The sequence below is a fragment of the Erinaceus europaeus genome, chromosome 3 (genome assembly GCF_950295315.1).
Source record: "Erinaceus europaeus chromosome 3, mEriEur2.1, whole genome shotgun sequence".
Lineage (NCBI taxonomy): Eukaryota > Metazoa > Chordata > Mammalia > Eulipotyphla > Erinaceidae > Erinaceus > Erinaceus europaeus.
In genome coordinates, this window is record NC_080164.1 from 61162499 (window position 1) to 61186647 (window position 24149).

At 37.5% G+C, this 24149-nt stretch overlaps 1 protein-coding gene across 2 annotated transcripts in view; it reads left to right on the forward strand.

Annotated features, from left to right (window-relative positions):
- The window catches only part of EFEMP1 (EGF containing fibulin extracellular matrix protein 1), a 102041-nt gene extending 80139 nt beyond the window's left edge, over positions 1-21902 (forward strand). For both annotated transcript variants that reach the window (XM_060187244.1, XM_007525471.3), the window contains exons 9-11: positions 4334-4457; positions 4543-4738; positions 21277-21902. In XM_060187244.1, coding sequence (XP_060043227.1) covers positions 4334-4457; positions 4543-4738; positions 21277-21438 — 482 coding nt within the window. In that variant the 3' untranslated portion in view covers positions 21439-21902. The remainder of the gene's footprint in view (positions 1-4333; positions 4458-4542; positions 4739-21276) is intronic.
- Positions 21903-24149: the final 2247 nt, after the last annotated feature.

The window sequence follows — 24149 nt, forward strand, 5'->3', positions numbered from 1 at the left end:
TAAAAAAGAAAGAAAGAAAGAAATGAAGGAAGAAAAATAAAGAGGGGAATGAAGGGAGGGAGGGAGGGAAAAAGTGAAAAATATTGAAAGGACAAGCTGATTGTGGTATTTTTTGAAAAACTTAAGTTTTTTTCATTAGCTATAATCTTCCTAAAAGAAGAGACTTTTTTTTTTTCTTTTTTAAGAAGATACTTCTTGTAGCTAACTCTTGGTAACTACATAGCTTTTCCAGGCTCCTCCTGAGTTCCAAATAGCTTGAGCCGATTATAAACTAAAGGGCATTATTGTGTGTCAAAGACAAGACTTGGAATATTTTAATGTAGAGAATGCAATATCTTGCAGAGGAAATATGCCTGTTGCTATTGTTTGAATTTGAGCTAGCTACTTAACTTTTTTCCTCAGATTAAATATATTTTCTCTCACTAACTCCATATGATTTGTGTGCAGAGCAACTTAGTTCAATTTAATACTTTTTTTTTAAAAAAAATTGTGTTTTTGTGTAGAGTTCTGCCTGCACTACTATCAATGGACTTATTTGAATTTGTTTTGTCTTGTTTTAGATAGAAGGAGAAAGATGAAGAGGGAGAGAAAAATAGAAAGGGGGAGAAAGAATGACAGCAGACATCACTCTACTGCTCATGAAACCTTCCCTGTACAGGCCTCCTAGGTGGTGGCCAAAGACTCAAACCCAGGTCCTCATGTTTGGTCAAGGCTGCACTCAGCTCCTTCAATTTAATTCTTCTTAGAAATCCAGATGTCCCAAGTACATGAATGTTAATTGATGAAGAGATATAAAGATGGCTAGTCCTCATCCTCAAAAGATTTATAATTTAAAAATTAAGACAGACATAAAGATTTCTTTTTTTATTTTTTTTAAATTTTTTATTTAAGAAAGGATTAATGAACAAAAACATAAGGTAGGAGGGGTACAACTCCACACAATTCCCACCACCCAATCTCCATAACCCACCCCCTCCCATGATAGCTTTCCCATCCTCTAGCCCTCTGGGAGCATGGACCCAGGGTCATTGAGGGTTGCAGAAGGTAGAAGGTCTGACTTCTGTAATTGCTTCCCTGCTGAACATGGGCGCTGACTGGTCGGTCCATACTCCCAGTCTGCCTCTATCTTTCCCTAGTAAGGTGTGTCTCTGGGGAAGCTGAGCTCCAGGACACATTGGTGGGGTCTTCAATCCAGGGAAGCCTGGCCAGCATCCTGGTGGCATCTGGAACCTGGTGATTGAAAAGAGAGTTAACATACGAAGCCAAACAATTTGTTGAGCAATCATGGACCCAAAGCTTGGAATAGTGGAGAGGAAGTGTTAGGGAGGTACTCACTGCAAACTCTAGTGTACTTCTGCTTTCAGGTATATATTTTGCAGTAGTTTATGGGTACATGTGAACATAAGCTCTCTCTCACAGAAACTGGTGTATATCTAGGTTATGGGACTTTGTTAGAAAGTGAACTACCTGAGATGAAATTAGAGTGTACTATAAAAGGAAAGGTCTCACCCGAGTAATGAAGCTGAAGGGTTGTCATTCCACACGTGAAGTCTCTGGACACAGTCTGAGGTGAAGCATGTTGAGGTGGCAATCGTTGCGTTGGTTAGGTTGTGATCGGCGGATGCAATATTACTTGGTTTGGATTGGGAGAGGCATACGGGAAAGTGGGCCCTATCCAAGGGTTCCAGGACTGGGGGAAGTAGGGTCTATATAGTGGAGATGTGAGGTTCCTGCTGTCTTAGGGTTCAAAAAGACAATTGATAGTTAATGTTATCATCACATTATTTGTTAATTGGGTTAACTTTGAAAAGTCCTTTTGTTATGGTTTGCTGTACAGTATCCAGTATCTTGTATATAGCTGTGCTATTGGATGCTTCTAATCTACTTGGTCTATGCTTTTGAGAGAGTCCGCATATCAAATACACAGCCTATATATTAAAAAGATTCAGTTTGTCTTTTGAGAAACTTTGAGACATACAATTGATTTTCCCCCTCTCATATTAATTAACTACTGATTTATATGTCTACATTTTGCTAGGAGTGTACATAAACACCATTCCCACCACCAAAGGACTGTGACCCATCCCTCCAGCCCACTCCCACCCCCCACTGGCCCAGGAAGCTGCAAGACATAAAGATTTCTGTAGTACAAAGCAGAAAGCAGTAAAGCCCAGCCCCCCCCCCAAAAAAAAACAGAAATACATGCTACTAAAATTCAGTGAGCAGAAAGAGATCATATCCCTGTAACTAGGTTATCCCTGACTTGCAGCAAGGATTCAATGAAATACTTATGAAATGAGTAAATTAATTGATGAAAATATCAGATTCACAAAAGGCTTCTATTATATATAATATAAATCACTGTTTAGTTATAAAAGGAGATAGTTACATACATAGTTGTGGATACCAATACAATTTTTAATGCCATTATTATGAATGTAATGAAATTAGTGAAGTTGCTTTCTCACCTGTCATGTGGGAGTGCCTAATTCCTAAATTTGAAACAGGTCTTTGCCTAACTTATCCACACACTCTATCCTAGGGTTTCTTTCCCTCTGATGTTGCTGCTCTGCCTTTCCTGGGATGCCTCTCCTCACTGACAGATCCTTCCTTAATTGCTCTTTTTCAGCACTGTCTTCGAATATCAAATTTGTTAGAGATGAAATGCTTCCTGGTTTTGCTTCTTGTGTTGTGCTTCCTATACAGAATGTAAATCACTCTCAGAGCCTCAGCTACCAATCAGAATACTTACGCTTACTGAAACCACATCCCTAAGACTAACTTTTATTCCATGCTCAATAAAACAAAAAGACTTTCAAGCCTGGGGTTCTGAGGTTCAATGTCCAACACCACCATAAGCCTCTTTCCCTGTCTCCCTCTCTCCCTTTCTTTCCTCTCTCCACCCTGCCTCTGCCTCCCTCCTTTTCAATAAAATAAAATTTTTAAAAGTTTAAGCTAATACATTTTTAAAAGGGACTGAAATGTTTACATGAATAGGAAGGTGAGGGGATTGCAAGGCAGAGAACATTGGTGGAGGGTGAGATGACTTGCATGCATTACATATAGATATAGAAATATACCTGAAATTTGATTATTCTGTAAAACACTATTAAATCACAATTTTTTAAAAAAAAATTAGGGGGTCAAGTAGTGGCAGATCTGGTTGGGTGCACACATTAACATGCTCAAGGACCCTAGTCCAAGCCCCTGCTCTTTACTTGCAGGGGGAAGCTTCAGGAGTGGCAAAACTGTGCTACAGGTGTGTCTATCTTTCTCTCTCCCTCTCTACTTCCCTTCCTTCCCTCTTAATTTCCCTTCTCCTTATCAGAAGTCTGGAAAGAAGGAAGGAAAGGAGGAAGGAAGGAAGGAAGGAAGGAAGGAAGGAAGGAAGGAAGGAAGGAAGGAAGGAAGGAAGGAAGGAAGGGCCAGGAGTGGTAGATTCATTGTGCAGGCACTATGAGCCAGCGATATCCCTCGTGGCATTTTTTTTTTTTTGCCACCAAGGTTATTCCTGGGGTTTGGTGCCTGCACAATGAATCCACTGCTCCTGTAAGCTTTTTTTTATTTTAGGGAGATAGAAAGAAATTGAGATGTGAAGGGGAGATAGAGAGGAAGAAAGAGAGACACTTACAGCCTGAAGATGGGGACTGATGTTTTGAATCTAGGTCTTTATGCATGGTAACATGGGTGCATTAACAGGTGTACAACCACCAGGCATCAAATTGTTTTTAGTTCCACATAGTTTTTCTAACTACTCCCTCAGCCTGAAATATTCCCTACTCTAACCATTTAAAAACATCCCATTTAATCACCACTCTACAAGGTCCATTTGAGATATCATCTTCCTTTTCCTTGCCCTCCTAATCTGCCAAATTTAATCAGTTCTACTTCACATCTTTTAGTGTACTTACCTACCTCTTACTTAACTAAATTTCATCTTAAAGTTAAATGTTGTACAATATTTCTAACTAAATTATAATTTCTCTAGGGCTAACAAGTGCTGTCTTTTACCACTATATAAGCAGGTTCAATGGCTAGCATTTGACTTTGAATTCAACAGATAAACAAAAAGTGCTTAATATATATCATGAAATTATTATCATGAAACCACTATGTCTAAGATGGCTCAAATACATCTGTCCTGAATTGTATGCAATGATTTCAGTCACCACTTAGCATTGGTTACTGAAATCACCAAGCTAAGCACTTAGCATAAAATTGTTTGCCTAAAAGCAAATCCCAGATTCCTACGTATCTCCTTCCTTTCAAACCAGAATCTGTGACTTAAAACAGTTGCCTTAGATTACTAAACTCTGGCCTTATGTCTATACAGATATAAACGAATGTGAGACTACAAATGAATGCCGGGAAGATGAAATGTGTTGGAATTACCATGGTGGTTTTCGTTGTTATCCACGAAATCCTTGTCAAGATCCCTACGTTCTAACATCAGAAAAGTAAGAAATAATCAAAATTTCTGAAAGTGAGAATCTTCTAATCTCCCCAAGCTAAACCACTGGATACTTTCTCTTTCCTTTGCAGCCGTTGTGTTTGCCCCGTCTCAAATGCAGTGTGCCGAGAACTTCCCCAGTCGATAGTCTACAAATATATGAGCATTCGGTCTGACAGGACTGTACCATCAGACATCTTTCAGATACAAGCCACAACTATTTATGCCAACACTATCAATACATTTCGGATTAAATCTGGAAATGAAAATGGAGAATTCTACCTAAGAGTAAGTATCCTAAGAGAATGCTAAGCTATTGAGAAAGGTACAGGTTTATTGTTTTTGTTGGGTCATATTTACATAAAAGGAAAACATTTAAAAAGTTTTTATATATAGGTGCTATGTGAGGCCTTCCTGTTTCATTGTCTCATATAATCTTCTTGGCAGCACTGTTTAATTGATCTTAACATTTATATCCAATTTTACAGCAATGTAAAATTCAGATTAAGTGGCTTCTCTAAAGTCATTCAGGTATCAAGTTGCAGATTCTAATAAAGTTAAGTGTGACCTAAATCTAGGCCTACACACACACACACACACACACACACACAAACACACACACACACAAACACACACACACAAACACATCAAATTAATTCCTCAAATCACAGGGAGTTATTTAATTGTATATGTAAAAAAATAATTTGTGAAAAGTTTTTCAAAAGCTACAAATACATTGTCACAATTGCAAGATTATTTACATTCACATTAAAACTGAAACCTCGCATGGCATAGGAGGTGGAGCTATGACTAGAATACTGAATTTCCTTGCATGAAATCTCAAGTTTAATACTTGGCATCACATATGCCAGGCTGATACTCTGATTCTAAACCTCTCTCTCTCTCATTATTAATACTTTTAAAAAAGTACTAAGACCTGAGGGCTTGTGGTAGTGCACCAAATAGGCAAGGACCCAGGTGGAGCCCCCAGTCGCAGTACTACAGGTGGTTCTCTCTTTTCCCTTCCGTCTCAATTGATCTCTGTCTCTGTTTAAAAGGTGGGGGCAGGTGGTAGTACACTTGGTTGAGAGCATAAACATAAAAATGAAATACCTACAACAAGGGCAACAAAAGGGAATAAATAAATAATTTTTTTAATTTTTTATTTAAGAAAGGATTAATGAACAAAAACATAAGGTAGGAGGGGTACAACTCCACACAATTCCCACCACCCAATCTCCATAACCCACCCCCTCCCATGATAGCTTTCCCATTCTCTAGCCCTCTGGGAGCATGGACCCAGGGTCATTGTGGGTTGCAGAAGGTAGAAGGTCTGACTTCTGTAATTGCTTCCCCGCTGAACATGGGTGTTGACTGGTCGGTTCATACTCCCAGTCTGCCTCTATCTTTCCCTAGTAGGGTGTGTCTCTTTGGAAGCTGAGCTCCAGGACACATTGGTGGGGTCTTCAATCCAGGGAAGCCTGGCCAGCATCCTGGTGGCATCTGGAACCTGGTGATTGAAAAGAGAGTTAACATACGAAGCCAAACAATTTGTTGAGCAATCATGGATCCCAAGCTTGGAATAGTGGAGAGGAAGTGTTAGGGAGGTACTCACTGCAAACTCTAGTGTAGTCCTGCTTTCAGGTATATATTTTGCAGTAGTTTATGGATACGTGTGAACATAAGCTCTCTCTCACAGAAACTGGTGTATATCTAGGTTATGGGACTTTGTTAGAAAGTGAACTACCTGAGATGAAATTAGAGTGTACTATAAAAGGAAAGGTCTCACCCGAGTAATGAAGCTGAAGGGTTGTCATTCCACACGTGAAGTCTCTGGACACAGTCTGAGGTGAAGCATGTTGAGGTGGCAATCGTTGCGTTGGTTAGGTTGTGATCGGCGGATGCAATATTATTTGGTTTGGATTGGGAGAGGCATACGGGAAAGTGGGCCCTATCCAAGGGTTCCAGGACTGGGGGAAGTAGGGGCTATATAGTGGAGATGTGAGGTTCCTGCTGTCTTAGGGTTCAAAAAGACAATTGATAGTTAATGTTATCATCACATTATTTGTTAATTGGGTTAACTTTGAGAAGTCCTTTTGTTATGGTTTGCTGTACAGTATCCAGTATCTTGTATTAAAAATAAAATACCTTATCATCCAGCAATACCTCTTTTAATTTATTTTAAAATAAATTCTTTCATCATTATTTTTATTATCTTTATTTATTTGATAGATACATCCAGAGATAGAGAGGGAAGGAGGAAGTAGAGAGGAAAAGCGACAGAGAGACACCTGCAGACCTGCTTCACCACTTGTGAAAGTGAAGCTTTCTCCCTGCAGGTGGAGACTTGGAGCTTGAACCCAGTTCCTTGTGCATTGTAACATGTGTGCCACCACTGGGCCATGTAATCCCTCTTTTAGGCATTTATCTAAGCATAATCACCTCCAAAAGACATAATATCCTCTTTTTTGACTGGTGAGTTATATTCTGTGAAATATATATGTCCCATAGCTTCTTTAGCCAGTCATCTGTCAATGGGCACTTAGGCTGCTTCCACTCTTTGACCACTATGAATAATACTGCTATGAATATGGGGATACATATTTCCTTTTGCATAAGTATTTGTGTGTCCTTTGTGTAAATGCCTAAGAGTGACATTGCCACTCACCATACAGTCTTGCCAAGGGGCTGCACCATTTTGCATTCCCACCAGAAATGTAGAGTCCCTTTTTTCTCCACAACCTCACAATATTTTGTTGATGTAGACTATTCTTTTAGGTGTGAGGTTAAATCTCAGTGTAGTTTTGATTTGCATTTCTCTAATGATAAATGATATGGAGTATTTCTTCATATATCTGTGGGCCATATGAACCTGTTCTTTGGAGACCTGCCTTTTGAATTCTTAGGCCCAGTTTTTTTTTTTTATTGAGTTACTGCTATTGTTTTTGTTTGTTTTGTTTTGTTTGTTAAACTTTATCAGTTTTTAATAGATGTTCGATATCGATCATTTCTCTGATATGTAAACATTTTTCTCCCAGTGACTGAGTTGCCTGATTATCTTTGGGTAGTTTGCTTTCAATGTATAAAAGATTTTTAATTTGATATAATCCCATTTATTTACTCTTGTTTTTATTTCACATGCCTATGGACTCAAGACTCCAAATATATCTTTAGTGCTAAAATCCTACAATATTTCAACAATATTTTCTTCTATAAATTTTAGAGTTTCTGGTCTAATACCTAGACCATTGATCCATTTTGATCTGATTTTAGTGTGGGTGTTAGATGATGACCTAGTTTTATTTTTCCACAACTGGCTATCCAATTGCTCAGGCATCATTTATTAAAGAGGCATTCTTTTCCCCATTGAGTGGTTTTGGCCCCTTTGTAATATATTAGGTGAATATATATGTCTGTGCTTGTTTCTGGGCTTTTGATTCTATTCCATTGACCACAGTGTCCATTTTTATTCCAATACCATTCAGTTTTTAATTACTATTATTTTGTAATGTAAATTGAATTAGGGAGCATAATAACTCTATTTTTATTATTTTATGTCAAAAGTGCTTTGGATATTCATGTTTTTTGTAGCACCACACAAATTTGTGGACAAGTTGATTGATTTCCATTTGATGCCATTGAGACCTTGATAGAGATTGCATTGAAACTGTAGATTGCCTTTGGTAAAGTGGCCATTTAAATAATGTTTATTCTTCCAATCCAGAAACAAGGAATGTTCTTCCATTTCTGTGTCTTTCTCTATTTCTTTTATAAATATCCTATAGTTTTCCTTATTAAAGTCCTTCACTTCCTTTCTAAAGTTCACTATGAGGTATTTTTTTAGGTTCAATTATAAATGGGGTTAAGTTCTTTAATTGCCTGTCTTCTAATTCATCATTTGTATATAAAAATACCATATATTTATAGATGTTAATTTTATATCCTGATACTTTACTGAATTTACTGTTTCTAGTAGTTCTTTATTAGAGTCTTTGGGATTCTCTAGGTATACTATCATGTCATCTGTGAATAATGATAATTTGATTCTTCCTTTCCACTCTGTATCTTTGATCTCTCTTTCTTCCCTGGTTGCAATAGTGAGGATCTCCAGAACTATGATGAATAATAATGGTGATCGTGGACATCCTTGTATGATTACAGATTTTAGGGAGAAAGCTTTCAGTTTTTCTCCATTGAAGATGATGTCAGTTGTGGGTTTATTATATATGGACTTTATGGGGGCAGGGTGGTGTTTCACTTGGTTGAGTGCACACATTACCATGTATAAGGATCCAGGTTTGAGCCCCCACTCCCCACCTGCCAAGGGAAAGTTTCCTAAGTGGTGAGGCAGGTCTGCAGGTGTCTAGCTCCCCTTCTCTATTTCTCCTTCCCCTCTCAATTTCTCTCTGTCTTATCAATTAGAAAAGAAAAAGAAAAAAGGAGGGGAAATGACCACCAGGGGCAGTGGATTCATAGTGCCAGTATTGAGCCCCAGTGTGCAATAACCCTGGTAAAAAATAATAATAATAATAACAATAATAATTAAAAATAACAAATATATATAGACTTTATTATGTTAAGGAATTGTCCTACTATTCCTAATTTCTGGAAATCATTCCTCTGAATTCTACCATTTCTTTTTTTTTATTGAAGAAAGGATTAATTAACAAAACCATAGGGTAGGAGGGGTACAACTCCACACTATTCCCACCACCCAATCTCCATAACCCACCCCCTCTCCTGATACCTTTCCCATTCTCTATCTCTCTGGGAGCATGGACCCAGGTTCATTGTGGGTTGCAGAAGGTAGAAGGTCTGGCTTCTGTAATTGCTTCCCCGCTGAACATGGGTATTGACTGGTCGGTCCATACTACCAGTCTGCCTCTCTCTTTCCCTAGTAGGGTGTGTCTCTGGGGAAGCTGAGCTCCAGGACACGTTGGTGGGGTCTTCAAGCCAGGGAAGCTTGGCCAGCATCCTGGTGGCATCTGGAACCTGGTGATTGAAAAGAGAGTTAACATACGGAGCCAAACAATTTGTTAAGCAATCATGGACCCAAAGCTTGGAATAGTGGAGAGGAAGTGTTAGGGAGGTACTCACTGCAAACTCTACTGTACTTCTGCTTTCAGGTATATATTTTGCAGTAGTTTATGGATACGTGTGCACATAAGCTCTCTCTCACAGAAACTGGTGTATATCTAGGTTATGGGACTTTGTTAGAAAGTGAACCACATGAGATGAAATTAGAGGTCTCACCCGAGTAATGAAGCTGAAGGGTTGTCATTCCACACGTGAAGTCTCTGGACACAGTCTGAGGTAAAGCATGTTGAGGTGGCAATCGTTGCGTTGATTAGGTTGTGATCGGCGGATGCAATATTATTTGGTTTGGATTGGGAGAGGCATATGGGAAAGTGGGCCCTATCCAAGGGTTCCAGGACTGGGGGAAGTAGGGGCTATATAGTGGAGATGTGAGGTTCCTGCTGTCTTAGGGTTCAAAAAGACAATTGATAGTTAATGTTATCATCACATTATTTGGTAATTGGGTTAACTTTGAAAAGTCCTTTTGTTATGGTTTGCTGTATAGTATCCAGTATCTACCATTTCTTTATCCACAGTGTCTAGAGAGTAATTTTTGTTTTCCCATGTCTCTGCCTCTCTTCCTTTAGAATACTTTAAGCTAGTTTTTAGCACCTTCGTAGTTGTTACAAGAGCTTCCAAGCAAATCTTGTCTCTAGTGCTTCAGCATATCAGTCTTCTCTGAAAAATCTTGGAAAGTTCATTTTAGGTTAGAATTTGGATATATTTTAAACACAGCTCACCACTTCATGTGAAAATGATGGCAGCATACCAAGTAGTTTGCAGGGTTATGATAACTGTTTCATGCTAAGGATCTTATTCATCCAGTTACAATTTTCTCAAAACCCTTTTGGGCACTCTTCATTTTAATCAAATTTTAAAGTCAAAATTCATTTTAAGAATATAAAAATTAAGTTGAGAAGTTCATCTTTGTGGTAAAGCTAAAAATAGACTTTTAATGTCTACACATTTATCCTCTCCTTTGATATATTAGATTACTTTCCAGTTCCAGAATTACGTGATTCTGTTCCATTGCCAGTAAATTAGAAATTATTAATTTCTCATGACCAACTTCTGAAAAGGAAAATCTAACCCAAAATATAATTCACTGTTATTCTTTTTTTTAATAACTAAGAACAAACTTCTTTAACATTTGGTGCTTCAAAAGTGAGATAAGTTATATATCATAACATTATTTGTAACCCATGGAAATAAAATAAATTTCATCTCAAAATATTCTTTAACAACAACTGCCCATTTTGAACATTTAGTCATAATTAAAGAAAACAAATTTCCTAGAAGAATCAACAGCTAAGTAAAGTTCTAGTATATCTTTCCCTGTTATAAGCATAGCACTTGAAGTTTTATGGTTCATATCACTGTATTACTGGTTTGATATCCTCAAATATAACTACAGTGTTTTTCTGAAGTGAAATCCTTTTTTCTTATAAATGATATAAGAGTTTGACAATTTTATATTTCTGAAGTGAAATATTAATTTGAAACAGAGATGTAAAGGGACACTTAAGACTATTTCTTGTCATATGGTTCAAAAGTTGGATCAAGTCCTAAAATTATTCTCCACTGAAATTACACTTGTGCAGAAAAGCTTTAATTCAAAGAATCTATCAGGAGATCTTACTGACCTAAGCATGAATAAGACCTCCTTAGGAAAATAGCTAGCTGTGCACTACTTGCATATTGTACACAGTTCCATTTTTTTTTCTTTTTAATTTTTTATTTATAAAAAGGAAACATTGACAAAACCATAGGATAAGAGGAGTACAACTTCACACAATTTCCACCACCAGAATTCCATATCCTATCCCCTGATAGCTTTCCTATTCTTTAACCCTCTGGGAGTATGGACCCAAGGTCATTGTGGGATGCAGAATGTGGAAGGTCTGGCTTCTGTAACTGCTTCCCTGCTGAACATGGGCACTGAAAGGTTGGTCCATGCTCCCAGCCTGTCTCTCTTTTTCCCTGGTGGGCTAGGGGTCTGGGGGAAGCGGAGATCCAGAACACGTTGGTGAGGTTGTGTGTCCAGGGAAGTCTGGTTGGCACCATGCTAGCATCTGGAACCTGGTGGTTGACAAGAGAGTTAACATACAAATCCAAACAAATTGTTGACCAATCATGGACCAAAGGGCTGGAATAATGCAGATGAAAAGTTGGGGGGGGTCCCTCCATTTTGTAGAAAGCTAGTAAGCATATTTTAGTTAAATTTCAAAGGGCCTGTGGCTGTACTAGGTTTTTTGTTTGTTTGTTTGTTTGTTTGCTTTGTTTTCCTTTTCCTTTTTGCTCCTGAGCCTGAAATCTGATATGCCAGTGGATCCAAGTTATTGTCCAGGGAGATGATGTCATGGCTGGAGAAAGGACCAGGAAGCTGGATCAGGGAAGAGAGTAGTAGCTCCCTAATATAGGAAAGGGGTATAAATACTGTTGACTGTAAACCCCATTGATTTGATGTGATCTGGGGCCCATAATTAGTTTAGGAGCCTGTGTGACCTCCACATTCGTCTAGATCTGAGTTCACATTCTGTGGTTAAGAAGAGGAACATTCCATGCTGTGCCAATATTGACCCACCTTCCTCAGGTGTAGCATAGAGTATGTTGTCCCTCCTCCCTTCAGAGGATGGAACATTCTCTACCATTGTTGATCCAAGTTGAGGGAAAGGTCCTATGGGGGCCCACAAAGGGGTCTATTGTGTTGTTCCTCCTAGGAATAACCAGTAACAATGGAGAGAGGGATTTATTCTAGGTTTAGGCCCATCATATCTGTTTGGGAATCTCAGGACTCCCCGACTAGGGCCCCAGCTGATGGGGTGGCCTGATAATGACCTTTAGCCATTGTTAAAGTATACCAGTCTCTTGCCCTTATTCAGCCTTTGCAGTCCTTGCTTTGATAAGGTTAGCTTTGGAGTGAGTGAGAGAACTGTAATGGGAAGTAGGTGAGGAGGGTATCTAAGTCTAAGTAGACACTATTTCATTATAAACTTGATACTGACTCACTACAGACTATTGTGTATTTTTGCTTTCAGGTATATATTTTGCCCTATTTTATGAATATATGTGAACATATGCTCTATCTTACAGGACCTGGTCTATATCTAGGTTTTGGGACTTTGTTAGGAAGTGAACCTCCTGGACTGGAATTAGAGACTACCAGGAAAGGAAAGGTCTCACCCAAGTGATGAGGGTGAAGGGTTGGCATTCCATGCCTGACATCTCTGGACATAGTCTGAAGTGAACCATGCTGAGATGGTACTCATTGCATTGATTAGGTTGGGATCTGGGATCAGGGAATGCAATCATTTGGTATGACTTGAGAGAAGCATGCAGGAAAGTGAGCCCCACACCAGAGGTTCCAGGATTGGGGAAAATATAGGCTCTACAGAGGAAGCGGGAGGTTCCTGCTGTCTTAGGGTTTAAGAAGACAATAGATAGTTATTGCTATAATCACATCTTTTGGAAATTGGGTTAACTTTATAAAATCCCTTTGTTAGGATTTGCTGTATCATGCATACCATCACCATAATTTATGTCCTTTGACATTATTTGTATATAGCTATGCCACTGGTTGCTTCTGTTCTCCCTGGACTAAGCTTTTAAGAGATTCAACATATCAAAGACTCAGCCTATGTATTAAAAAGACTCAGTCTGTGCTTTACAAAGTTTGATACATACAAACAATTTTCCCCTCTCATAGTACATAAATGGTTACAAATTAATAGGAGTGTACATAAACACCATTCCCACCACCAAAAGACTGTGTCCCATTCCATCCCCCATCTCCACCCCCCTCCCCATGCCACATGAAGCTGAACATCCATCCTCACCCTCAACCCAAGGTTTCTACTTTGGTGCCCTACTACAAATTTAGTCAGATTCTGCTTTGAGTTTCCCTTTCTGTTATTCTTTCTCAACTTCTGTTAATGAGTGGGATCATCCCATACTCGTCTTTGTCTTTCTGACTTAGATCACTTAACATAATTCCTTCTAGCTCTGTCCAAGATGGGTCAGAGAAGGTGGGTTCATTGTTCTTAATAGCTGCATAGTATTCCATTGTGCATATATACCACAGCTTTCTCAACCACTCACCTGTTGTTGGACACCTGGGTTGTTTCCAGGTTTTAGCTATTATGAATTGCGTTGCTATGAACATAGGTGTACATATATCTTTTTGCTAGGGTGTTACGGAGTCCTTGGGGTATATCTGCAGGAGAGGAATTATTGAGTCATATGGAAGGTCCATGTCTAGCCCTGTGAGAGTTTTCCAGACTGCTCTCCACAGAAATATACTATCTGTGGATATATTATATATTATTATAGATATATATATCTATAACATAATATAATAATAACAGAGGCTGGACCAATTCACATTCCCACCAGCAGTGCTGAAGGGTTCCTCTGTCCCCACAGTCTCTCCAGCACTCGTTGCTGCTGTCCTTTTTGATGTATGCCATTCTCACTGGAGTGAGGTGGTATCTGAATATTGCCTTTATTTGCATTTCTCTGACAATCAATGACCTGGAGCAATTTTTCATATGTTTTTTAGCATTTTGGATCTCCTCTGTAGTCAATATTTTGTTCCTATCCTCTGCCCATTTTTGGATGGAGTCATTTGCTTTTTTGTTGCTAAGTTTGCTGAGCTCTTTATATATTTTGGTTATTAGTCTCTTGGCTGGTATATGGCATGTGAAGATTTTCTCTCATTCTGTGAGGGGTCTCTTTGTTTGTGTGATAGTTTCTTTGGCTATGCAGAAGCTTTTCAATTTGATGTAGTCCCATTGGTTTGTTTCTGCTTTCATCTTCCTTGCAATTGGGTTTGTTTCATCAAAGATGTCCTTGAGGTTTAGGTGGAAAAGTGTTCCACCAATGTTTTCTTCTAAGTATTTGATAGTTTCTGGTCCATGTCTTGATCCATTTGGAGTTGCTTTTTGTTTCTGGTGAGATACGGTGGTTCAGGTTCATTCTTCTGCATGTTTCAACCTAGTTTTCCCGCACCATTAATTAAAGAGAGCCTCCTTCTTCCATTTAATACTTTCGGCCTCTTATCCAAGATTAGATGTCCATAGGTGTGGGGCTTCAGTTCTGGGCTTTCAATTCTGTTCCACTGGTCTGTATGCCTATTTTTGTTCCAGTACCAGGCTGTTTTGATGATGATGGCCTTATAATATAGTTTGAGATCTGGGTGTGTGATGCCTCCATTTCTGTTTCTTTTCCTTAAGATTTTTTTAGCAATTCTAGGTTTTTTTTGGTTTCAGATGAGTGATGTAGTATGCTCTTAAAGAAGCTTGGTGGAACTTTGATGGGTATTGTATTAGATTTGTATATGTCCCTGGGGAGAATATTAATTTTGATGATAGTAATTCTTCTAATCCATGAGCATGGGATATCTTTCCATTTCTTGGTATCAGTTTCTATTTACTTGAATAGTGACTCATATTTTTCAGTATACAAGTCTTTCACTTCTTTGGTCAGCTTTACTCCTAGGTATTTTATTGATTTTGCTGCAACAGTGAATGGGAGTAATTTCTGGATGTCTTCTTCTTCAGATTTGGTGTTTGCATACAGAAATGCCACTGATTTTTGTACATTGATTTTGTTGTCTGACACCTTGCTATATTGCCTAATAACTTCCAGTAGTTTTCTGCTGGATTCTTTAGGTTTTTCTATGTATACTATCAAATCATCTGCAAATAGTGAGATCTTGACTTCTTCCCTTCCAATCTGTAGTCCTTTGATTTCTTTCTCTTGCCTGATTGCTATGGCAAGAACTTCCAATACTATGTTGAAGAGTAATGGTGATAGTGGACAGCCCTATCTAGTACCGATCTGAGGGGGAATGCTTTCAGCTTCTGTTCATTGAGTATGATGTTGGCTGTAGGTTTGCTATATGGACTCCACAATCTTTTTGATATACTGCTGTATCCAGTTGGCTGGGATTGTTTAATATTTTGGCATCTGTGTTTATCAGAGATATTGGTCTGTAGTTTTCCTTTTTAATTGTCTCCCTATCTGCTTTTGGTATTAGGGTAATATTGGCTTCATAGAAGGTGGAAGGGAGTGTTCCTGTTTCTTCAATCTTGTAGAAAAACTTTAGAAGTATAGGTATTAACTGTTTCCTGAAGTTTTTGTAGAATTTGTTTGTGAAGCCATCTGGTCCAGGATTTTTGTTGTTGAGAAGATTCTTAATAACTTTTTTTATTTTTTTTGTCTGTAATTGGTGCATTTAGGTTTCATAGTTCTTCTTGGTTCTGTTTTAGAAGGGCATATATTTCTAGGAATTCTTCCATTTCTTCCAGATTCTCTAGCTTGGTGGCATATAGTTCTTCATAGAAGTTTCACATGATTTTCTGGATTTCTGTGGTGTCAGTTGTGATATCTTATCTATCATTTACAATTCTATTTATTTTTGTCTTCTCCATTTTTTTTTTTTTTTAGTGAGTCTGGCTAAGGGTTTGTCAATCTTGTTTAATTTTTCAAAGAACCAACATTTGGCTGCATTGATCTTTTGTATGGTTCTCTTATTTTTTATGTTGTTTATTTCTTTTTATTTAAGTTTTGGAAGGGCATGTTTCTAGGAATTCGTCTCTTTCTTCCAGATTCTCTAGCTTGGTGGTGTATAGTTCTTCATAGAAGTTTCGCATGATTTTCTGGATTTCTGTGGTGTTAGTTGTGGTATCTCCTCTATTGTTTACAATTCTATTTATCTGCCCTTTCTCTCCCCCCCCCCTTTTTTTTTAGTGAGTCTGGCTAGGGGTTTGTCAACCTTGTTTAATTTTTCAAAGAAATAACATTTGGCTTCATTGATCTTTCTTATGGGTCTCTTGTTTTTTATGTTGTTTATTTCTTCTCTAATTTTAGTGATTTCTGTTTTTCTGCTTGCTTTAGGGTTCCTTTGTTCCTCTTCCTCTAAGTCCTTAAGGCATGCAGTAAGGTTGTTTATTTGAGCTTTTTCTTGTTCTCTAATATGTGATTGTATGGTTATGAGTTTCCCTCTCAGTACTGCTTTAGCTGTGTCCCAAATATTTTGATAGCTTGTGTCTTCATTTTCATTTGTTTCCAGGAACATTTGAATGTCTTGCTTTAGTGTCTCTCTCTGACCCAGTGGCTCTTAAGTAGTATGTTGTTTAGTTTCCAAATTCTGTGTCTTTTAGTAATTTTCTATTTGTCTTTTTTTTTCCTATTAGCTTTACTGTGGTGTGAGAAGTTAGTTGGGATGATTTCAATGCTCTTGAATTTGTTGATACTGTCTTTGTGGCCTATCATGTCATCTATCCTTGAGTATATGCTGTGTGTATTTGAAAAGAATGTGTATTCCAGTTTTTGGGGGGTGAAGAACTCTGATAATGTCCAGGAGGTCTAGTCTGTCCATCTCTTTATTTAATTCTCTTGTTTCTTTGTTGATACTCTGCCTCGTTGATCTGTCTACGTGTGAGAGTGAGGTGTTAAAGTCTCCCACTGTTATTTTATTACTATTGATGTATTTTCGTAGTTCTTTCAGTAGGTGTTGATTTATTTAGATGGACCATCATTGGATGCAGAGATGTGAATAATCGTTAAGTCTTCTTGGTTCATCCTCTAATCATTATGTAATGGCCTTGCCTATCTTTTATTACTTTATTTAATTTAAAGCCTATTGTGTCAGAGATGAGAATGGCTGTTCCTGCCTTTTTTGTGATCCATTAGCCTGTAGGATAGTTTTCCATCTGCTAATTGTCCTTTTAGTTCAGCAATTTCAGCTTTCAGTTCTCTAATTACCTCATGGTAGCTAGTATTTTCCTTGAGGGTCTCATCTGTTGTTTCCCGAATTCTGGTAGCCCTTTTCTCCATAGTTGTCCTCATTTCTGTGATTATCAGATTTACTATTGCTTGCATACTTTTCTTATCAATGGTTACTTCTGACTGATTTGAAGTTTCTTCTGGGCTCCTGTCTTGATTCATTGTGGTATCAGTTTTACTTGCTCTTGATTTAACCATTTTTTTATTGACGTGTTTTTTTATTTTTCTGTTCTGTCGTTCTTCAGTTGTTGTGTTTTGAGTACAAGCCATGCTATATTAAATACCTTTATGATAAAGGCAGTCACCAACCTCAGAAATTACAACAATAGTAACTGAAGCAAGGATTGATGCAATTTAACCAATGCCAGTTAGCCAAACAACACCTCCAGTCCAAGAAAAAGTAGCAACCAAATCCAAAAGAAAAAGAAAGAGAAAGGAAAAAAGGGAAAGCAAGAATAGAGAATCTACTATCCACTGTAAATTCTAGTGATAGCAAGAAGAGAAAGGGAAGTAGAGAATAGAAATACACACACAGAGTCCACTGAGTCAAATTTCTTCCCCAAAATAATTTCACAAATGAGTATCAGTAAATTCAGAAAGCAGAAGAAGGAGGAAGGAAGAAAAGAAGACAAGGACAAGGAAAGAAAACCCTGAAGAGTAGTGAATGGAAAGAGGTTTTTTTTTTAAATTAGCTAGGAGGAGGGACAAAGGGGAGAGTGAAGGGAAGAGGTAGAGTGAAACAAGTTCCTCTCACAATGGTTAGGACACCTAGTCACCTAGCAATGGAAAAAATATTTTGGTCAACCTGAAGAAGGAGAGGGGGAAGGGACACATAGTAATAATAAAATAGAATAGAGTAAAAAACCCTAACAATCAGTCTGCAATGTGGACAGCTCCCGATTGGCTCAAGCAGTCTGAGCAAAGACAGCCAATTATAAAAAGTATCCAGAAAACAAAAAAAAAGAGAGTTGGGCAGTAGTGCAGCAGGTTAAGCACATGTGGTGTAAAGCACAAGGACCAGCGTAAGGTTCCTGGTTCGAGCCCCAGGCTTTCCACCTACAGGGGAGTCACTTCACAGGCTGTGAAGCAGGTCTGCAGGTGTCTATCTTTCTCTCCCCCTCTCTGTCTTCCCCTCCTCTCTCCATTTCTCTCTGTCCTATCTGACAACAATGACATCAATAATAACTACAACAATAAAACAACAAGGCCAACAAAAGGGAATAAATAAAGAAAAAAATTCATTAAAAAAAAGAATTAAAAAACAAAGAAAGACAGAAAGAAAGAAAACCTCCAGGTAGTCTTTCCCAGGCAGGGGTGAGGCTCTGACTGGTCAGATATTTTGTCACTCAAATAGAGTTCCAGCCACTTAGAAAAAAAAAAAGAGAAGGAAATCAAAAAGGAAAAGAATTGGAATGATGCCCCGGTGAGTGAGGAATCTTGGTAAAGAAAAAGCTCAGTGGGAAGTCTGCTAGGAGCAGCTGTCCAGTCCCTGGTATCTGGTTCTGGGGTAGGGTGGGGGAGGGTGAGCTTCAGAAATAATCAGAAGATTTCCTTTCTTTTTCCTCCATTTTCTAACCCAAGAGTGAGCTATAGGACCCCTCTTTGGTGTCACACTTAGAACCCCTTATTCACCCTCCTGCTGATGGCCCAGTATACTACCCTATCCAGTGAATCCTAGGTCACAAGCCCCTGTTTGTTGGAGCTCACCCCAGAAGCTGCCTCCAAGTCCCCACTTTTTTTTATGCCACAGTTCCTTTTTAAGGGAGCTTTAAATATCAGTATATGAAAAGTTTTCATCTATTTAAAAAAGGAAATAACTTTGTACTAAATTTAATGGTCTATGTTGTCACAACTATGGTGGTTATTTTAGGTAGGGAGGGGGCACAGAACTTTGGTGGTGGTTATAGTGTGTAACAATTCCCCTATACTATTATAATCTTGTAAATCATTATTAAATATCTAATAAAATATTTTAATAATAATAATTTAATGGCCTAAGAGACCAGTGAATTAAGATGGACTGAGTTGTCAAGGACTATTTCTTAATGTTCATAAAATTGGACCTGATCAGGGAGTCCTGTGGTAGCGCAGTGGGTTAAGCGCATGTGGAGCAAAGCACGAGGACCAGTGTAAGGATCCTGGTCTGAGCCCCTAGCTCCCCACCTGCAAGGGATTTACTTCACAAGTGGTGAGGCAGGTCTGCAGGTGAGTGACTATCTCTCCCCCCCTCTCTGTCTTCCCCTCCTCTCTCCATTTCTGCCAGTCCTATCCAACAATGACAATATCAATAACAACAATGATAACTACAACAACAATGAAAAACAACAAGCGCAACAAAAGGGAAAAATAATAAATAAATAAAATTGGACCTGATCCTTAAAAGGACCTATATAATACAAAATTTTATCTATGTTCTTTTTGGAAAGACTAAGGGTAAAAACCTTCTTCACTAGAAAATGTATTATGTGAAACTAAAAGTAGAATTCTATTCTTGCCCCAACTCCTACTGTGTTCTAACCTCTATCATGCAACTTAACTTTTTTGCATAGCCCTCATTGTATTCATAGCTTTGCACAGTATTCATTGGTCTTTGTCATCCACTAGAATGTGAGTATAAACTGAGCAATTACTTTGTTCACTTTCCTGTCCTCATCATATAGCAGACATTTAAAAATACTTTAAACAGATTAATCCATTCAACACTGTCAAGGTATTATTATTACCCACAACTGTTGCTTACAGGGACTAATGCCTTGCTTGGTCCTAGTGACTAATAAAGTCAATCCTATCCCAACGGAGCTTAGAGACAAGATATTGGAGAAGTGCTCGCAAGATTTCTCAATGTTTCAGCTAAGCATTATAAATTGACCTACCCAAGAGAGGAATGTCTGGGACCCTTCTGAAAGAACTGGAGTTAATATGAAGAATGAATTAGATTCAACCTATTTCTCTCTTTAGATTTTGCCCTTTCTCTCCTCTCCCTTCTCCACCAAAATTCTTAAGGTACAGTGTATAATCATGGTCCTGCTTTCTTACTTCCTAACTCTCCTCCATCTTCTGTTCCCATTACCTTATTCAAATTGCTTTGTTTAAAAAAAAAAGCCACCAATAACATCCAAAGGCCTCTTTAAGCTGCCTTGTGCTATTGGATACTTCTGATCACTTAATCTGTTTTCCATTTAATCAGTTATCCATTCTCAGTTTCCTTCAATGGTTTCTTTGGCTACTCTTTAGATTTTAGTCTCTCTCAGATAAAACTTTATTACATATATGCTATTTTCTAGGTTTTATATCCACCTATTAAATTGTTTGCAAAAAAACAACCTGCTGTCTCTCTTTGTCTTCTCCTTGATATTCAGATTAACATATTATCTGCACCTCTGTCCTCATCTCCCTCACTCACCAGCACTTATCTGCTAATCACACTCCAATACAAAACTTTAATTTATCCTGAGTATCTTCTCAGGCATGTAAAAACTTTCCTTTTATGTTTCAGGGTACCTTTTTTCTCCTGTATATATTCACCTTTATCTGTGTTCATATTGATTCTGTATATAACTATGTGTCATTTGCCATTCTTTAAAAATTAGCTATTTACAAGTCTCTTCACCTATTAAGAAATATAAGCAGATATGCAAAATTGAAAAGTGAAATATAACAACCTTTTACCAATTGAAGTTATCAGATTCTTATATGAACTTCAGTTTCTATAAAGGCTGAAACTACTCAATGAAAGTGAAGGAAAATCATAATAGAGAAAACAAGAAGCTATGGAAAATAGATTTCTATATATTGCCATTAGTAATTACAAGAGGACAACAGATAAGACTCCAGAAATGACGAAGTAGTGATATTTATCCCACCCACAAAATTCTTCCCTTAATCCTTACAGAAAGTAAAGTTGTAAATAATAGAAACTCCAATCCAAGGAAAGTTATTCTCATCTTTTTCTTTTATTTTAGCAAACAAGTCCTATAAGTGCAATGCTTGTGCTGGTGAAGTCGCTATCAGGACCGAGAGAATACATCGTGGACCTAGAGATGCTAACAGTCAACAGTTTAGGAACCTATCGCACAAGCTCAGTGTTAAGATTAACAATAATAGTGGGACCGTTTTCATTTTAGAATTTTGAAAGCCCACAATAGACATATAAACTAGCCAAAGAATTTCATTACCTTAAAGCACTATTTTATTTATAGACTTACCTAGTACATCTATATCTATATGCTGCACACTCACCAGTAATTCAAGCAGTTACACCATGATATTAAAGTGGGCATTTAACCTGTAAAGATTCAAAGTTTATCTTTATAGCTGTACATAAACTAGACATTAATTCACTAAATTGGTCTTTGCCAAGAGAGCTAAGTATACTTTATCCAGTGAAACTTGGATCCTTTTCTGTAAAAGTGGAGCTGAACAATGTTATCTTTTGTGATGTTCATGGAAACTTACTACAGCTCACTAAGTCTCACAAGGAGGCAGCCATAATGACATTGAGTAGCATGCAAGTTCTAGAAAGAATTTTTAATAGCTTTGTAAGAAAATGAAAAAGTCAATAAAGATATATTTCTTTATAAAATGAGAATCTGCTGTTTGTGTTGGTTTTTATTTTCATTTTATATTCAGTTTAAAAGTGTTTACTCAGAGAGGTGAAACCTCAGTTATAACAAAAATAAAAAAAGAAACTAATCTTTTAACTTTATATTCATTATTTACAGAGAAAAGAAAGACAATAGTTCTTACTCCCAGAATCTTTAGTAATGGTGAATTAAAGCAATTTTCCCTCCCTCCCAATTCTATGAAACTATTTACACCTTACTTATTTAAAATGTAACTGCTTCACTTTGACATGTCATATTTTTTAAACAAAAATATTATTTTAGATGTCACACAAGAGGTCTTTAAAATGTTATTTATTATTAATTTCTTGTATAGAGACAGAAAGAAACTGATATGGAAGGGGAAGAGAGGAGAGAGAAAGAGACCTTCAGCAAGGCTTCACCACTTGTGAAGCATTCCCCTCTGCTAGTGGAGACCAGGGGCTTGAACCCAAGTCCTTTCATACTGTAAGATAACTCATAACACCACCACCCAGCCCCCAGGCTTTTTTTTAAATAGCCAATATAACCAGTAGAGGTTTTTTTTAGTCTAGAAAAATATATATAATTTAAAATATCATAGCTTCCAGAGTAAAGCAAATTTTTAATTTTTTTAAATATTCATGGAGTCAAAGGAAAAAACGCTAAAATCATGCCATCAAAAGGTATGCAACAATTTTTTCTTACATCTACTTTGAAAGCACATATGAATAACCTCTGATACCAGGATACTTTTCCACTGAAATAAATCTTACTCAATAAATAAATGAATGAATAAATAAAAGTGATTATCCAGTCTTCATCCTTTTTTTTACTTATCTTACACAGCATGATTCCTTTAATCTCATCTAAGATGACACAAAGGAATTACTTTATCATTTTAACAGCTGTATAGCATTCTTCGTGTATATACCACAACTTTCTAAGCAACTCATCTGTTTTGGCTTGGCTCCAAGTCTGGACTTGTATATGGAACTTAAGAAACAAGGTCAGTTGGTGCAAAGCACAAGGACCAGTGTGAGGATCCGGGTTCGAGCCCCCAGCTGCAGGGGAGTCACTTCACAAGCAGTGAAGCAGGTCTGCAGGTGTCTTTCTCTCCCCTCTCAGTCTTCCCGTCCTCTCACTATTTCTCTCTGTCCTATCCAACAACAACGTTATCAATAACTACAACAATAAATACAACAATAAAAAATAAAAGGAAACAAAGTCAGAAAGAAAATACAAAGTAAAACTTGGACTGAGTGTGATGTCATGTACTAAGCAAAGGATTCTGGGGGAAGAAGAGAAGGAATAGAGAGGATCTGGGGCACTTGTTCATGAAGGTGAAAAGGACCTAATGTGGGATAAAGTGTTCTGCAGACACCTATCATGAGGAGATGATGAATTGCACCATTTACAGCTGTACTATAAACCATTAACCCCCCTATAAAGTGATTTCTAAAAAACACTAGAAAAAAATAAGTTGATTAAATGTACAGTAATTGTCATAAAGTTCATGAAGAAACTAAGGAACAAAAATCAGAACTTTTATATGAGTAGGGTGGAAATAGGCACTTTTATTTCTTTTTGTATAAGTTAAAAGGGTACAGAAACAGTTTTGAGAGGACAAGTCCAAGCAAGGACCAGACTGTAACTTCACAATACAGCAGACAGCTGTATGCTTTCCTGCCACTAAACTGCATGGTTACTTGCAGCCAAGAGATTAAAGTTTAATCTAGACTTCTCCATTAACTTTAATAGTCTAGTGATTTTCTACACAGTTCTCAAATCAGAGCTGGAAGTGTTAGGAGTTGTATGTTTTAAACATAAGGCCTTCTTCCAGTAGATTTTTAACTTAAACAATAATTCAAGGTCAAATGTATAATCCCATAGATAACTGTAAAACAAAACAAAAGTCTCTGAAATAGTACATATAACCTTTCAGCCTACTTCTAAATATATCTAAATAATTATTATATGTTGCAGAATACATCATCATGTTGAGGTATATAATTGATACATGTGTCATATTCCAGATGTACAAAACCATTAACTGCAAGTAAAATTACTGTCCTTTCATTCAAAATGTTGTCCTATTCATGAACTGTAAACACAAGGATAGGGTTAATATACTGAAGTGTTACTGAAACCATATACATGACATTCACCATTTAAAAGAATACATCTTGGTGGCATTTAATACATTAAGTTGGCATGTAAGCATCATCATTCTAGTTTTGTGACATTTTCTTTAT